Below are 18,938 nucleotides of genomic sequence, written 5' to 3'. Positions count from 1 at the left end.
CATATTGTCCAAGGACATAAGGCTGTGAATCTCTGCCATATAGCCAGACATGCCCAGGACTATTATTTGCAGATTTAGATGGCCAACCTGTGGGTGCAAATATGTGTCCATGCTCTTGTTGATTCAGCATGAAGGCATTTAATTTAAAATTATGTATTGGCTTGCTTTTCATTTGTTGTAGTGGCTGAAGGCACTAGGCTAGATACCAGGAGGCCATGAGTTCTAGTCCTACCTTAGGCACATACACTAGTTAGGTGAATTTGGGCCAGTCACTCTCAGTCAGCTCTAGGAGGAGTAACTGCCAAATCACTTCCAAAAAGTGTTGCCAAGACAACTAAATGAACTTGTCCAGGTGGTCACCAGGAAGCAAGACTGACTTTAAGGTATTAAAAAAAACAGCTTGCATTATCATCTGAAGCTACAAAAAAAGAATTTTATTTGGGGATGTGCATTTATTAATAAAACATAATATTCTGAATGGTAATTATGAAATACAACTGCCAGGAAAGGATTAATGATGCTATATTTAAATGGCATATGAGAGTAGTAAGAATAAACAGACCTTAACAAGAAAATCTTTATATTTCATTATGGTACTGTACTTGAATTTTGGAAAGAAAAATTGCTCTATTATGATAGTCATTGAATAATTTTTCATCGAGTATTTCTTAATTCACTCTCATCACAATTGTCAGTTTATACTGTATAAATACAATCCAGATATACTAAAGAAAAAAAAAGAGCTCTTGAATATATATGGAAATCTGCCTTCTTTTTAATTCTTTTCTGTTAGAAAGTGACACAATACCCTTTTCATAATATGCAATGATCTGAAGGACTCTGACTATTTTTTAAGGTAGCAAATAAACCCAATCGCTATAGATAATATTTTATAGAGCCATTGTGGGAGAAGACGCAGATACTTTAAAGGTATGCAGGTACAGGCTATGTTTGTGCCATTGGGTGCTCAGAAATACCTTTTGAAAATTGAATCCAAAGTGCTGCACAGCTCTAGCATTTCATATTTAGAATAATCAAAACATACTACTTATATACAGCCATATTACCCAGACTAACGAAAAACCTTAAACCATTAGAACCAGTGACATCACAATGCTATGTTATAATATATGTAGATGGGTCTCTAGCTTTCTAGCCAGTAACCTTTTTTTTTTTACAGAATCATATTAATTGATTTAAAACAAACAAAAAAATGACTCTTTTTAATTTTGTAATGTTTGAGTTTTATGTACTTATCATAAAGGTTTTTTTTTCTCACTTTGATGTAGAACTCATTGTTTTGTCTAATATTTGTCTAATCTGTAATAAAAGTGATGTACCAAATGTCTGTGCAAAAGAAGTATATTTGTCCACCTTCTTCTGGTCCCGCGACCCCAAATCCCTTAACAATGGGTGCTTTGAAGATTTATATGGAATACCTACCAGAGAAGATCCTGGAGGGTAAAGATCCTCCCCCTGACAAAGGATGTGGGGCTGCAATGTTATTTAAAAATCCTTCCCTCAGGAATCTCGGGCAAAGAGACTGCACCCCAATGGTCGGGAAGGGTCCTTATAAAAGATAAAAACTGTCATTAATTATAGGCAGTGATTTTGGTTGCTGAAAAGAAGTTGTTGGTTTCCAATAGAGACAGACCATGAAAATATGAAATAGTTTAAATATTAATTTACAACCAGTTGTGGTCAAGCAAAAAATCTGGTAAGCCAAAAAAAAAAAAAAAAAAAATCAGCACATGTCAGACAAACACAGAAATATTATTCTAAGGATTAAGTTTCATTCTAGAGCCATGATACACATTTCAACTGAGGAAAATGTGAGATTTGGACAATCTTTTTTGTTGTTGTTAACTTGGTTAGCTGTATTTTTTTTGATAGTTTTTCATATATATTTCATTTTCTATTTTTTATTTTTTTCTATTTCTTTCTGTAAAATTCATGAAGTTAAATAAAAAAGTGAAAATATACATAATGCTAGACAAGAAACCATGGTTTACCAATCATACTAGCTCTGGTCACAAATTTTATTAGGCCAAACCAAACCAATACATTTTAATTTGTATAAATTCAGTATTGTAGATATCATTCATTGAAACCTCTCCCATGTTTACCACCATCTTTTTTCTTATAGAAAAATCTGTTAAAGAGGCAAATTCAGAACATTTTCAGTGAGCAAAATGATGCTTACACTTGGGGATTGCAAACTACATTTTCAATTTGATTTAGTATACTGATTTGTAATCAATACTTCAACCATAGTTTGGATATTATTAGAAACCAGGAAATCTTCTTCTTGTTCCAACATACTGCAACAGGTTGGAACAATGGTAATCAGACAAGCAGTACCAAGTTTACAGGTTCTGTAAACCACAAAGTATTAATGAGGTCTGCTAGTGAAAAATGGAATACAGTTTTGTATAGAGTCGAAAGGCCACATATAGTAAACCATGAAAGTAATCTTTGCTGGACTATCTGGCTTTGATTACAAAAAGCAATAATTATGTATGCATTTACTTGGATTTAGTTATTACTATCAGTCACAGGGGCTCAGGAGTTCTCAAATATTTGGGGCTAGTTGTACATTTGAAATGTTGGAAATATGTTATAGGTATTCTTACAAAATGGTTGTCATGAATGGATCACTATTTGGTTGTTCACATCTGACCTCTATAGGGAAACTGGATGTGTTAGAATGGTGTGTCTGAAAAGGGTATTGGGTCCAATCGGTTTCCTACTATTAATTCCGTAAACGCCCTGACTGATATCTGAAATAAGAACTTGTTAGAGAAGTCAACACAATTGCTTTGAAGGACCTTTGAAGCAGACCAGTTGGGCCTGAAGTGACCAAATGGGCAGCTAGAACACTGGCAGACTAAATTCAAATCTAGTAAGACACTGCAAAATGTTTCTTTGAATGCTTCTTCAGTGATAATTTGAGCAAAAAAGTAGTTTTCCCCCCCTTCTGCACATGTTACAGAAGGAAACTGCAAGCTCATGGCCTTCTTATTGTGAGGGGTTTAACAATCTGCACTTCCACCTGCCAGAGTTTGATTACAAAACCTTCAGATGCTTGTTGTTATATTTTTAATGAGGGTTTTGTTTTTTTTGGCAGATTAAAATCTCTCACATTTGGTTCAGTCTGAATGCCACCATTGATGGAGAGTTAATTATAGGAAGATTTATTTGGTGATTCCTTTTGTATAGTTAGGCTGAATCAATTGCAATTTGTGAGTTCCAAAGGTATAGACATGTTGTTTGGAGAAGTAAATTCCACAACTTGTCTGTTAGATCTTTACCCAATTTGATTTGTAACTTCTAGCTGCCAGAAGGTTATTAAAGCTTTCGTAATTCCCCTGATTGCCTGATTTATATTTAGTAATGGGTTGAAAGAAGGATAATAAATTGAAACTGAATCCAGACATGTCAGAGGTGTTCATTGTGACTTGTTGCATTCCAGAGAGGTGGTAGATATTCCTTTTCTGAATTGGGTTACACTCTCCTAGAAGGAACAGACGTTCACTTGGGCCTGTTTCTAGAGTCAACTGTCTCTCTGGTTGCAACAGTCAGGAGTACCTTTTATCAGCTTTGATTGATAAAACAACTGTGTCTCTTACTGCAACAAAATGACCTTAGAACTGTGGGACACATGCTGGTAACTTCTAGATATGACTACCATAGCACACTTTATATGGGGTTGTTTTTGTATTTAACATGAATACTTCAGTTTATGCAGAACTTAGCAACCAGGTTGGTTTCTAAGAAACCGCACTGTGCTGTACTAAAAGGATAGCATTGCACTGGCTCCTAATTTGTTTTAACCAAAATAATAAAATAAATAAAATAAAATAATGCTAGCTAAGTGAAGAATACTTTGTTCTATATGACCCACACCCTGATCACTGATATCACCTTAGCAGACTACAGTGCCATGTGCTCATCTCATAGTGAGCTTTTTCTGTTTAGCTGCCACAATTCTTTGGAACTCACTCGGTAAGTTAAAGGTCTTAAGCTCTTTATTCAATTTAAAAAAACCTTTTAACCATTTTTAATTACTGATTTTAATTTTAATGTGGCTGAATTAATTTTGATTTTATGTTTTATTTTAAATCACCAAGAGACCTCAGTAGGCAGCAGTATAAATCAAATGAATTAATGAATGAATATAACGACATACTCCCGTGAGATTCACCTCCCACTGTTATTGCAGCACAAAGGACAATGATCAAGGTAGGAAAATGCTGGGATTATATACTTGCACACATTTAAAACCTGATATCCAACATTAGATGCCTCTGTTTTGGCCAAGTCACATGGAAGAGGAAAGAGGAGGCATGGGAACAAAGTTCCACACTAGGGGTAATTTCATACTGCAGCCTAAGCTGCTTGTCTCCCATGCTGCTGCTGGCTGTTTCTTAAACTAACTTCATCAATTCCAATCTGGATTGCAGTGCATTAGCAAAGTTGCTAGGTTGAAGATATGATTGGTTGTTCCCTTGCTTCCCTCATTTCTGCACTCAAGAAGCAGTGAATGGCCTATACTGGTAATGTACCAGAAAGGATAGATCTGCCCTAGGACAGAGATCTGTGTTTAATCAAATACTGAAGTTCTTGATATTTCTCTGTAATGCATCCATCAGAAATTAGTTTGGTCATGAATACTAGATTAGAAGGAGCAGATTTAAAACTAAAAGACGAAGGGCATGGAATGTTTGGTGGCCTTTGAAATTTCATTAGAGTATATTTTTGGAGAATTTGAACTTCGGACCCACCCCTCTTAATCCAGCAACCCCCCCCCCCCTTTTTTTGGTTCTTTGGTCAGCCTAACCCTTTGCCCATAGACTTCCACTCATTTTTGCCATGCTTTTTTTTCCTGGAAATTATGGGTGGATGAGATGATGTCACATCCTCTCCACAAGGAGGGAAACCACTAAAGAATTTTCATCCCTATGGAAGGCATCTACATCCAATTTAAATCCATTCCTTTTTATGGGTTGAGTCCACCCTACTTTATGAATTTTCAAAGCCAAAGTCAATCTCTATGAGCCAGGGAACTGTGCTCTCCCATAAATTGAGCACCATGTGGCTGTTGCTGACTTGGTGGAATTCATTCAATCCTGTGTAAGACTAAATATGTTTTGGACTGGATCTAACATGCTAGAGATTAGTTGGCAGGGTCAGTTGATCCCTTTTTGGTGTAATCTTATTAGTCCTCATTGATCAAGTTCATTAAGAGTGTTGTGGGACTAAGTTATTGTCTTTCCTGAGAATGCTGATGAGGCTTCACCAAGCAATTTCCAGTTGTCTCTTTGATTATCAAAAATAATGTGGAATAGAAAACCATGGGGTAATTAGAAGGAATATATAGGGCTACCATTTCTAGGCTGCAAATATCTAGACAGCTACCAGATAGCAGCATAGGATACAGAAAATACAGAGATACAGACATGGTAGCCCTAAGGAAGACGTGAAAGATTAATCCACTGCAATTGTATGTGTATGCATGTATAAGGACAGAGACTATAACTGCACTTGCTCATATCACACCAGCAGAACACATAGTCCATTTCCATCTTACTTGACACTTACATCACTGTACCAGCCATGTTAAGTAGGATAAAATAATTAGTGCATGAATAATGGGGAGAAGGGGCTTTGGATTCTTTTCCTTTGCTGTATAACCTTTAGCCATTGCTTTTAGAAGGCTCAAGGATAAATTTTATTAAGTAGAGATTTGCTTCCAGCTAAGAGTAGACAATATGGTGCTATCTGAAATCAATCATCTGACTCATTAAAAGGCAGTTTCCTAAGTTCCTGGGAACTCTTTGTTTGCCTACAGAAAGTTTATATTTAGTTGATCAATTGCTAGCTTTACAGGCAATGGAGTATAAATATTTCACATTTAATGACATCGAAATCCAAGCTACATGGTGACATCATGTAAGTGAATGTTACACTATTCTCTCTCTCTCTCTTTTTTTTGGAAGATGCCAGGAACTGTGCTGTTTCATGTACCGCTACCTGCAGCCACACTTATCAAAATGCATTAGAGAGCCATCCTCATTGAGCCCAATAGAATATATTTGTGGATAAATAGCCACATTCTAATTTCAGTGCTGAAAGAGTTAGAGAAAGCAACCAGAAATTAGGGAAATAAAGAAGGTGCCATATTATGGCTGTAAACAAACAAACACACAAACCTGTATATTAATGGATTATCATTTAACTGTAGCAAGTAAAGAAAAAATAAATTGTGTGGTTTTCCTCTCCTAAATATAAATGGAAATATGGTGCAGGGCTTTCACGGCTATGAAATTCGTCTCAAGTGGAGTTATGATTGAACAAATGTCAAGTGTCAGAAAAGGAATGAACAACATGTGACCCTTTTCAAATCTTACAGTGTTACAAAGCATGGCAGCGGCTTCGGGGGCAACTCATAACTATTCCCGAATATCAGGAAAAGCCCTATTTATCAGCCTTATGTTTTCTGAAGAAACTAAGAAATTCACCTAAAATGACTGCCCATGCTTGTTTTAGAAATCATTAGTTGCAGAGTGTACTTTCGGCTGATGTTTACTTCTAGTTGGGGGTGGGGGTGGTGGAGAGGAAATATAAAGTTCTTTGCCAGGAAGTTTAATAACATGTTTTGCTTCCTCTGGCTTGTGCTTCCATTATTTTCAGGCAGAACTGCATGTTTGTTCCTCAGAGACAGCCAACACCTGCCTCTCATTATAATCAGGAAAGAAACAGGTTCCTTCATCTTCATGAGATGCAATTTTGCAATGATTAACAGAAATGCAAAAAAAAAAAAAAGTCCCAGGAAGAAAATTCAACTAAAATATGATTCATTTATATATTCCAAAGTTTACTTAGGCACAGTGACAAAAAGTAATGTTAGCTCTATGTAAATTTAGAAACATATAAATGGATGATGAATTGCTGAGCAATTCTTTTGTACAGTATCGTTCTTTTGTACAATATCTGCTTCAATTCAAGTCTGATGCATGAATACCTTTGAAGGAACAAATCTTGATCTGATTTATATATACAGGCCTTTATCTTGTTTAACACATCTATTCCTATAGAGGCCACACTACATATTAGTGCATTTAGTAACAGTTTGGAAATATTTAGATGACAAAAAACAACAACAACACATAAGTAGGGACTTTGGTCGTTCAACCTTCCTCCACACTGCCTCAAGCTGTTCCCAACTTAAACCTGTAGTTTTCCCTATTTTTCTTTACGAAAAAAGTTGACCCTACTGACCAAATTTTTCTTGCAATATGTGACTTCCTTACTCTTTGTCTAGGTCAGGATCCAGGTTCTTAATAAATGCAGTCATTTCCCCTCATATGTCATTATGCTTACTTATACATGAACAACACGTAGGGGAATGTCTTGAATCAGAAAGAAAGAGAAAGGGTTAAGCTGTACTCCTTCCTACTGTTTCTACATTCCTACATTTCTACACAATGCATGCTATGCAGCTAGAAATATAGTTTGATACTCAAGTATAGTTTATAGCCAAGAGAGAGATAATGCTTCTATGCTGACTCACTGTGTAGAGGGGGGAGGTGTTCCAGGGAGGGACGAACAAAGCACATGGGGGAATGTACACCAAGACTGTACATTCCCAGGAGGGTTGCCTAAGACTTCACACTCATCCCAGCTACCTAGGTAAAGCAAGAGATACCTATAGCAGGCAGCAACAATACAGGAAGATGCTGCAGGTGAATGATCATTTTAGTGACAATGACTAAGGCTGTGTGGGAGAAGGCAGTGGTAAACCGCTCCTGTATTTTATCAAGAAAACCACATGGAGAGACAAGATACTATAAAGCGATTGCACATGGTACCAGATTATGGGCCCCTTACGTCAGATGGCACTCAACCTGCTACTGTGGAAGAGCTGAGATTGTTCAGAGTACTAATGGTGTCTATGATGCAGCTAGGTTAAGCTTTTAGGACTTCTAATTGCTGATGTTGCCATGCAGGAAATTGAAAAGAAAAGAAAAAAAAAAGAAAGAAAGAAAGTCAAGAGCTGAAAGACAAAATTACAGTGGGAATTTGAAACATAAGAAGCATGAACATGGGAAATCTGAACACAATGAAAGATGAAATGAATCAACTACACATTGAATCTTAGGCATCAGCAAATTGAAATGGACTGGGACTGCACACTTGCATTTAGAAGATCTGTTTACTACTCAGGGCATGGAAAACAAAGAAGGAACAATGTTCCTTTTATAGTCAGAAAAGATATAACTACTTGGGTGCAATGCAGTCAGTGACTAAGTCATATCAGTTAGTTTGTGAACTATCATTTAATGTGACAGTTATTCAAGCTTGAGCCCCGATCCGTGATGCACAAGAAAAGGAAGTTGATGAGTTCTATGGTCAAGTTCAATGTGAAATCAATAGAACCTGTAAGCAAGATGTGCTGCTTGTGGTTGGAGATTTGAATGTTAAAGTTGGAAATGGCAAGAAGGAAAATGTAATTGGACTGTACTGCCTAGGAAACAGAAATTAGCACTGAAGATGTTACCTAGCTGGGTAATGAAATGTTTACAAGGAAACAACCAAGCTCAGAAACCCCAAGGGCTCCCCAGTTCAACCCTGAGCTACACATATTCTCTTGTATTGGAAACAGAAATGAAGCAGGTTCTGCCAATCCACTGTTTCTTCATTATCAACACATCCTTCAAAAAACTAAAATGATGCTCATATATATTGGCATCATCAGATGGAGCACATTGAAATCAAATTGACTACATTATTGGTAGAAGGAAGTTGAAGAGCTAAGTTACAGCAGCAAAGAGGTGACCAGGGGCTGATAGTGAAACAGATCACAAACTAAAGTGGAAGAACAGAGCCAACTAGTTTCCATGACACAATCTTGAGCATATGCTTATCATTTTCAAGTTGAATATCAGGAATAATTCTGAAGTCCTGAACCTCACTGATAGGGAACCAGAGGAACTTTGAAATATAATCAAACAAGTTGTAAAGGAAGAATGTGAAAAAAGGCTGCCAAAGACCAAGAAATGGAAGAAAGCAAACTGGATATCAGAACACATAGTGCAAATTGCCAAGAAGAGAGGAGAAGACAAAGCCAAGACAAACAAAGCATTTAGGAACTGAACAAAGAATTTCGATCCCCTGGTTAGACCTTTCCCTCCTACCTGTTAGGACTGCAATCACTGTTAGTGATTGCAAGGAGAGTCTGGCAACATGCAGCCATGGTCTCCTGGACATTGTCAGAGCTAAGGGAGCCCTGCTACTACTGAGCCCAGCAACAGCTTTTGACAAAGTCCCGCATCAAAGTAAGGGTAACATGAGTAAGTTGTGAGTTAAGAGCATAGGTTTTCTTGTGATAGATGACTGGCAGAAAGATCAGAAACAGAGAGACACTAAGAAATAATTTCTATAAATAGGTGAATTCTCATGGTGGTTGGTTTTTTGTCTGTGCTCTTTTTGAAGCTGAAAAAGAGGTCATTGTTTCAGCAGTTGTAATGGTATGTGGAATGACCTTGGAAACAGGATAAAGACGCAGCCTAGGCAACAATTTGATAATAGGCATCTTAGTCCACAGGTGGAGGAAAAGCATGGGAAGCATTTCAGATGGGACCTTCCTTAGTTTTCCAGAGACTAAAAAGAGAGGAGGGGAGAAATACTTTCAGTCTTGCAAGATTCTTTTCATGTAACCTTACAATAAAGTAGGATTCGTTCACCTGGGTGTGCCTCTTGCCTGGGCTACCTCACATGGCTGATGGCAGTTTTGCAAAAGTGTAGAGGACAGAAAGCAAGAAAAAGAGCAGTTCAGAAATAGGCACCTCCATCTCTCTCTCTCTCTCCCACAGAGGAAGAAGAATATGAATTTTTAAAGATAAATGTATTCTTTATTTATTTTGTATCCAGGATACTCCTTCTAGATACATCTTTAATCTTTAATTTAGATTTTGTATTTCATTTTGAACAGAAAGGGTTAACATTTCATTTTGTAGGAATCCCTTTACACTGTTAATCCAGGGCTGTGTTTACAAGAGATCCCTCAAAAGCTGGTGCTCTATTAGGCCCCCAGATTCTTTAAACTGACAACGTTTTGCTGGCATTATGACACCTGTGCTCTAGGTCTGGCAAACATAGAGTAGCAGGCTATAAGCCAAAATTCTTTCAGCTCCATGCTCATTGCTTGGTGGCATATGACCTTCTCCACGCAGAAGAAAGTGGGCTGAAATGAGCAAAGAGCAGCTGTTACACAAGTAGGCTTTATAAGAGAGAAACCTTACATTGGCCAACTTTATCATACAGATTTTTCCAATACTTAAGTTAAATAGTTATTTTAACATGTCCATGTCTTTTCATCATGCTTTTTGGCTTTGGATCAGAAGCAGAGCACATCCTAGCTCGTCTAACACTGCAACAACAAAAATAATACTTTTTCTGCATTCAACAACCAGATTCCACAAATAGACAACAAAACATATCCTAAATGTAAACAAAAATAAAACTATACTGCCATTACGATCAAATGTTGAATTCTACAAACAATAAAACAGAATTTTAGTATGTTTGAAGAAACAATATCATACTGGTTAAAGAACAGCAACTGGAGATAAAAAGTTCTGAATGTCAAATGGAAATTTTATTTCAAAAATGGTTATAAAATATAATTGTGTATCTTTATGAAAAGAGTAGTGTAAGGGAACATGGACCGTAGATTTAATGATCTTTTCTTCCACAATAACAAAATCTTAACGCATACAGGACTTTTTAAAATCCTCTCCAATAACAGCTATTGGAACTACATTAAGATGCTCTAAATTAAAGCTTTTTAAATTTGGAGACAATTGTTTAATTTAGATTTGTTACCAGCATAAAAGAATGACTACTCAAATATACAGCTTTAGGAAGAAGAGACTGATCTAGATACCCTTCCAAAACTATACAGTAACACATTGCTTAAGCAGTGAATCACCTGCTTATAACCCCTAATCAAATATGTATCTTGTGAAAACTTAGAATACTGCAATTCAAAACAATTCAAAATTATCAACCAAAATTTAAAAAGGGGAAAACAGTAATTTTAGTCAATAAGAGAAAATACATATTCGTGATACTACTCTTGGCCTGGTGGGGAACCACTTCTGGTGCACACTGGGCCACTTGGTATATTTCTTAACATTTTTATTGCACCCTATAAACAAAAGAACTATATGGTCCCAACTGGGCTCTAAATAAAAGCTAAATGGGAATCTAAGCTGATCATATTTTAGTGCCGGTGATATAAATAATATACTTCTCAAATGATCTAGCAAAGTCTCTTATGATAGCTTGTTGATTTTATCATTATTTGTTGATTTTTTTTTGTATTTGAAGGTACATAGGTTATAAGTGTTTTAAACAATAGAAGCAAAACAATATTTATGCATAACATAAACTTTAAATACACTCCAGAAAAATTATGTATGCAGAGGAAAAAAATGCAAAGGGATCAACATGAATGATAATTTTGTTCATCTGACAATACACTAACCATGTGATACAAATTTTACCATTTATAGTAAATAGAAGCTTTCTATAGAGTATGGTATTTGCTGCCTTGCAACCTATCATATCATTTGATTTTGTTAAGTCTACCATTTTAGACTTCAGTAAAATAGAGTAATATCCATTCTCTAAATAGCTTTGTATCTCAGATTTAAGCCAGCCTAAGGTCTACATCGTTTATCAGAGTCCCAGTTATATTCCCCACTACCATTATTGGTTCCATTTGTACCTACACAACACACCTTTCCTGTTAAAGCATTTAACTAATCTAGTACTTTATTCTAGCGGTGAATAAATACTGTAGGAGGAAAAAAAGTTCACTCCTGTGAGAGCGATATATATAGTACATGGCCTATATATAACTGGTATACTCAGGATTTGAGAAAGAGGAACGAATCCCTCTTTAAAGCACAAATATTTCAGATATTTATGAACGAAAGACTGTAATTGACTTAAGTTCAGGAAATGAAGTTCAGTTCATGAGATCACAAGAAAAAAAATTGTGTGACTCAACCCCAAGTGAGTTCTGCAGTCAGAACTTAGATACTTCTTGTATGTCCACTGCAGTTCATACCACCTTGCAGTTTATGAAGTGAGTAGCTACTAACTTCTGTTATTAAGCACTGGAACAATTTTTCAGGATCATATATAAGAAATGCTAAGGAGGTAGAACTGTCTTCAATAAGTGCTTATATATTATCTTGGGTATATCTAATGATGCAGCCCAGGTAATATTATTGCAGTGTTCTGCAGTTAAATCTTTCTCAGCTTTGCCAGTCCATAATGAAAGGAGAGGGAGTCAGGCATATTCAATTGTAAGGATCAAGCAATGCTGTTAAAAAGATTCATGACTTTCATTTACCCAAGTTTTTTTTGGCAGTGGTTTGCATTGTTGATAATGACCTCATTAATGGATTCCTCAGAGTAAATTACAAGTATAATATTCTAGAATAAAAACAATTACTGAACAATTGCACCTGCCTGATTTTATAAAGTGAAATCTCATTTTTTTAGTATTTGTGAAATTATGAAGTTTAGGACCACACCAATACTTTATATTTTCTACAGTATTAAAAAGTTGGCATGATGAGTTATAGTAGGATCTAGGAAGAGCTTTGGGTCAGTCATTATATTAACAAAACAATAGGTTTGTGACTAGAATTAGATTTTGGGCTATGCTCCATTGGGGAGATATATTATCTAAACTAAGCAACCTGTTTGGATGTACTTTCTTGAACTTTTTGGTATCTTCCCTCTGCTGCCATTGGTGTTTCCCAAAGGCCATCTCTGCATCTTCTTGGGAACTCCCACAGCTGCCTCTGATAGTCCCACTGGCTCTCCTTCCTGATCTTTCCAACATTTCCTTGCTATTGTTCCCAATCTTGCTATCAGTCTGCCTACCCTCATGTCCCAACTGTACACTTACAAAGTTATTCAATTTAATGCAGAATGACAGAAGATGAGAGGTAATTTAGGAAAAACAAAATAACATTAGGAATGAACTGTCAGGACAATACCCCTCCCAATGAGCTGTAATATAGACTATTCTTGGTTTGTTCACATTCACACATTATACAGCTCTTCAAACAATAACCTATGGTTGTAAAAAAGGGGATTTCTTGAAATAATCCACATTTTCCCATTGTGTGAAATTGTTGACTTTACTGCTAAGAGCGTGTTTGTTTGTTCTGTAACTTTTTATTCCTCCCAGCAAATATATCTAATAAGCCTAAATTTAGTGAGCATTCAATCCTTTCTTTGGTTATTGCTATCATTTAATTAATTTGATTGATTATGTGTCATCAAGTCAGTGTTGACTCTTAGCAAGCACGTAGATAGATTTTCTCCATAATGTTCTGTCCCTAATCTGGTCTTTCAGGTCTTCCAATGGTGTACCCATTGCCAGTGTAACTGAGTCCATCCACCTTGTTGCTGGTGGTCCTCTTCTCTTTCCTCCCACCTTTTCCAGCATTCAAGCCTCCCCAAGAGAGCTAGGTCTTTGCAAAATGTGTCCAGAGTAGGATAATTTGAGCCTGGTAATTTGTGCTTCTAGAGAATGATGGATAAGACATATATCCATTAGGATATATGATTGAAATGGCCTGATACAAAATTGTTTAATGTGTGAGCTATTGTGTGTAATGCAATGTAAAAAAGTTTATAATAATAAAACTTTTATGCATACACACACACACTGCAAAAACATATTTTTGAATATATTTGTGCAAGAAAAACAGGAGCAAACTTCATCAGAGACAGAAGGAATACAGAATACCCAGAGAGATCAAGAAGAGACAGTGGCAAATCTACAGACAGCATTTTCTATAATTTTTAAATACTATGCTCTAGCACCGGATAATGTGATTTTGTCCTTTTACTCATGCTGCTTATTCAGTCAAAATGCCCCTGTCTTCTAAGATATTATTTGTTTTGTAGAGGTGTTAAGAAATGTCTCATAGGGACCAGGCTATACTTATTCTGGAAATCAGGACCCCTGCATGACAAACTAGGAAACCATGTAGTGATGTCACTTTGCAATCCTATATTTGCATTCTGGAGTTCTAATCTAGGAAAAAGCAAGTGGTTATCAGATGGTACCAAATGAAGTTCTATGCTTCTAGAAGTTAGAACAAATTTAAATACAGTTCTGCACAAACAATAAACATACTGCAAGTTTGCTGATTGAGCTATGAAACTCTGGAGATTAAAAAATAGCCTTAGTTTTGAAAAAAAAAAATTCAAAGACGGAGATCATTGGTCATAGCAAGGAAGGGCCAGTCTACCTTTATATATTAACAGGCTGTTGAAGGTGCCTGTTCTCCAAAAGGTTTGATCCTAGTCTGGCATCTTGCTTTGAGGGGAAAATATAGTGTGTGCATAACATAATGGTACAATATTTTGATAAATTAAAACTGTTGTTTAATCAAAGATGGAAGTTACTAATTTGCTTTTATGCACAAATGAACAGAAGAAGAAAGAGCAGAAATTGAAGTCATATTGCTATTCATTTCTGCATTACGATATTTATGGTTGTTTAAAAGATCTTCAGGACTCTGCAACTTCCAACAGCTGTTCCAGTGCTCCAGTTGTTGATTATATAATGAGGTTTTCCTGGTTTTGTATAAACATTGGCAATACATTTAAAAATATAAAGAATATTAACAAAGATTAAAATATGCTTAAAATTATAACATTAAATTATATGTTAAATTAAATAATTACATTAACTGTAATTATACATTTAATGTTATAACATTTTAACGTTAAAATATGCTTAAAATATGAAAAAGCATAAATTACTTCCATCAATTTAATTTTACAGGTTAATGAATTTTATGTTAGTTTCTGCTGTTCTAGTTAAAACAAAATTTAATACAATCCATCAGAATTGGCAGAATGTTGGCAAGAAAATCAATTACAATTACATTTGTTACAAACAGTAAATGGCAGAAGCTCACTTCTGCAATGCTTAACTGTACTGACACCTGCACAAAGCCTGTTGAACTATAACCTAAAGTTCACACCATATTATGCTACTGTTGTAGCCAGGTACAGTTCCTGGCTTATTCAAATGCTCAGGAAGAAGCAGTTGTAACCACTGTAAAATTTATTAATGTTAAAGAAAAATAATTCTGATGATGCAATTGTATAGTCTTTGAGTGTTGAACCTGTATGTGTGAAAAAATATGGACATTTTGGCAATCCACACAGCAATGCAAGACTACATACAGTATATTGTTTCACTTAAGCCAAACATGGTTACCGTGTTTATCATAAACACTGCATAATTTCTTTAGAACTCATCTGCCAGTCAGGAAGAGGCCCAGAGAGTGCATGTCGTCACCTCACCTTCAGTACACAATCATGACACAACTGAAGCACAATCTCTTTCTCTTTCTGACTCTGTTCTTTCAGAGAAGTTTAAATGTCTTAGTGCAACTAGCAAAATTCTAATCTGAGTGAGGCTGGTTCCTTCCTCCTATTGTAGATTCTACTGAGAAGGACATACTTTTTTCTTCTAGTCCATTCCTCAAATTACCTGCCACCTAAGGACTGCTTTGCAAAGTGCATTGGTACAAGTGAAGTGTGTGCACTTTCAAGTCAGTTTTTGACTCCTGGAAACTGCCTGAACGAATCCCTGCAGTTTTCTTGGTAAGTTTTTTTCAGAAGTGGTTTGCCTTGCCTCCTTCCTAGGACTGAGAGAGAGTGACTGGCCCAAGTTCACTCAGCTGGCTTTGTGCCTAAGGTGGGACTCGAACTCATGGTCTCCCAATTTCTAGCCTGATGCCTTAACCACTACACCAAACTGGCTCTCTACAAGTGAAGTATCCTCCTCAAAACATTAAAGCAGCCATACCCTCTGTAAAATTGGCATGCCATCTTGAAAGGCTGTCCACAGTTACCTTTGCATGAACATGTGCAGAATGAACATTTCTGGGACCCACTAGGCAGACCACATACAGTCTTACATGTAGATGGCTGGGCGAAGCCTTCAGAACTATCTCACTGACCTTTTCAGAAGATGCATTCACTTTCATGCTTTGAGGGGTTATTCTTCACTCACCCCAGTGCTTTTTGAATGCATTGCACTGCCTTATATTCTTTTAGCCTTCAGCAGTAAAGGGATTGACGTGGCTGTGATGTGATGACATCACAGAGGATTTTTCCATTTTTAAAAAGAGTTTTACAAGGGTACAGAAAATAAGTATTAAGCCACCAGAAATACTTATTATATTACATTATACTTATTTATTAGCTTACTCATTATCTTAAACAAAGAGAGAGAGAAAGAGAGAGAGAGACAGAGAGAGAGAAAGAAACTATCTCACTAAAAATCCAAGTAGGCTCTGGGTGTTTCAAAAATAGACATAAGCCATCCATGGCCAATTGATTTCCATCCCTATCTACTTGCACACTTGGCTTTACCTGCTGCAAAACTGAATGGGATTAAATTCTGAGTAGACTTTTATAGGATTGCACAACTGTCTTTCACATTGCTTATCCAGACACTACTGATATGGCCACAAAGGAGCAGCACATGCAAAAACATTCCTCAAGAACTGTATTTTAAAAACATTATTCAAATGATTAGAGCAGATCTCAAATTTGATTCTAAAGTATAGCATTTCAGTAGTGATCAGTGCTGTGTATTTAAGTTTAAAATATACAGAGGAATGATGAAAACATAATGCTAGAGATATGTAAATGCTTCTCCCAGATGGTGATTTTTGGTTGGGCAGGGGAAGAAACTTCAGGAGGAACTCACATAAAACATAGAAAGATTTTTGTTCTGATCTTTCCTCTAATAATCTGATGCAAATTACTCCTATTACAGAATTGCTGTTGGTTGCTGAGATGGTAAAATAGGAGAAAATACACCTATTGTTAATCCCTTTTTATCATAACTGGTTTGCAATTTGGGGGTCTATTTGGACTCACAGCTCCTGCTGAGTAAGTGGCAGCTGGCTCCACAAAGGCATTTGCACAGGTTCTTCTTGTGGATACTGGTTGCACCCTTTCCTGGATGCAGATGCCTATCTTATGGTCACTAATGTCTTGTTCACCTCATGAATGGATTATCGCAATGCAGTCTACATAGGGCTGTCCTTTGAGGCTAGTTGGAAGCTATAGCTGGTCCAGAATGCAGCAGCCTGAGCACGATGGGCAGGCATGCCATGAATATGTAATATTCATGCTTTGGAAGCTGCATTAGTTACCAGTTGGTTTCTGGGTGCAATTCAAAGTGCTGGTTGTCACTTTTATAGCCCTACATGGCATAGGGCATAGTTATTTGAAGGACTGTCTGTCTCCTCTGCTTTCTGCCTGTCCTGTAAGATTTGACAGAGTTGGCTCCTTTCAGGTCTTGTCAATTAAACAATGTTATCTAGCAGGAAACAAGGAAGCAGACCTTTGCTGTTGTTGTTGCACCTTCTCTATGGAACAGCATCCCCTTGGAGCTTTGTATGACCCCTGTCTTACTGGCTTTTAAAATTACATTGAAGATATGGCTATTCCCCCAAGTCTTGGGTTAATATGATTGTGTGGGACTTTCTGTCTGTTTTTGTTTCTGCTGGTAGGTTAGAGAGTTTGGTTGCTGATCTCTCCAGGGAGATGCTATATTGAGCTTTATTGTTTATTTTATTTTATTTTATTTTATTTTATTTTATTTATTTTATTTATTTTGTTTTATTTTGTTTTATTTTGTTTTATTTTTGTATATGTCAAGCCCATCCATAGTAATTTGGAATTGTGTGACTTATAAATTTCATAAATAAACAATTATGATCCACGTTCTTCTGCTTCACAGAGTAGAGTAGAGAGAGAGAAAGAGAGAGAATATGAGGCAGATAAATCAAGGAGGAAGCATTTAAGTTTTTATCCAGTTTCACTTTTTTTCTTTTAAAAAACCCTTTAACTGCTTTCTTTTGAACAACTCACTTGGCAGGTGATAGAAGGAGTTGGCCTACTCAGCTCATGTGTCTCATGCTGGCTTCTCCATTCTACACTGCTCTTTCATAATCATGATGGAGAAAACTCTCAATTGTGCCATTGGATGCTACTGCTGCCCATAGATCACTTGTGGCTTGCTCTGGTGACTGCATGGTGCTTGTGGTAGTCCTCCTTCCTTTGAAGCTTCTGACCACTACACTGATGATTGGAGCTGGTACTGCCCCTGCATGGAGTGGAGAAGCTAGTGTGAGCCATGTGGCATGAGTGGGGTGACTTCTTCCATCATCAGCCAAGGAAATAACTTTGAAGAAGGCCAGTGTTGTAAGGAAGCCATGTGTAGCCTTGCAACATGTTGGTCCAACAAGTTCTACCATGACTGAATGAGGAAATACATTGCACAGAGGAAGAGTAAAAAAGTGCCCCTGGGAGGAAGAAGGTAATAGTTCTGGAACCTAACCCACAATTCAGGTTCAGATCTGTATATGACAATCCATAGATATGTTATAACAATTCTTTTTAAAAAATAAATGAAAATACATATCATAAAAATATACATATTACACTCAACTAAATCTATGCTTTGAAAGAGTCAATGTTCGTTATCTTGAACAAATAAGAAAACAACAGCCATTTCTATTATATATTTTGTCACCTTATTGGTCATTGATATGTGCTTAATATGCATGGACTTTTGAACATTAAAGCTTTAGGATATGCAGACAGAAATATTCAGAACTTTACTGTCAAAATAAACTCAGCTGAAGAGATAGGAAACAAGATTGCTTGCTGCTGTACTATAATTCTAATGCACATATTTGAATTCAATAGGCTCTCGAAAAAGGTCAAGACTGTCATTTGAAAGACCTTTAATATAATATCCCTTTGTTATCTTTTGCCTGGCAATGATAATAAGGGCAAATCTT

General features: G+C 36.5%; 1 protein-coding gene across 1 annotated transcript in view; it reads right to left on the bottom strand.

The window, feature by feature from the left end:
• The window catches only part of EPHA6 (EPH receptor A6), a 426,028-nt gene that overhangs the window by 88,777 nt on the left and 318,313 nt on the right, over nt 1–18,938 (bottom strand). The window contains exon 12 of the mRNA XM_088144521.1: nt 1,444–1,569. Coding sequence (XP_088000647.1) covers nt 1,444–1,569 — 126 coding nt within the window. The remainder of the gene's footprint in view (nt 1–1,443; nt 1,570–18,938) is intronic.

This window comes from Python bivittatus, unplaced genomic scaffold (assembly GCF_059951505.1).
Source record: "Python bivittatus isolate LINGU-HERP-01145 unplaced genomic scaffold, Pbiv_v1 ctg000350_np1212, whole genome shotgun sequence".
In the NCBI taxonomy this organism is placed as follows: Eukaryota; Metazoa; Chordata; class Lepidosauria; order Squamata; family Pythonidae; genus Python; species Python bivittatus.
This window is presented reverse-complemented; position numbering and strand designations above follow the sequence as displayed.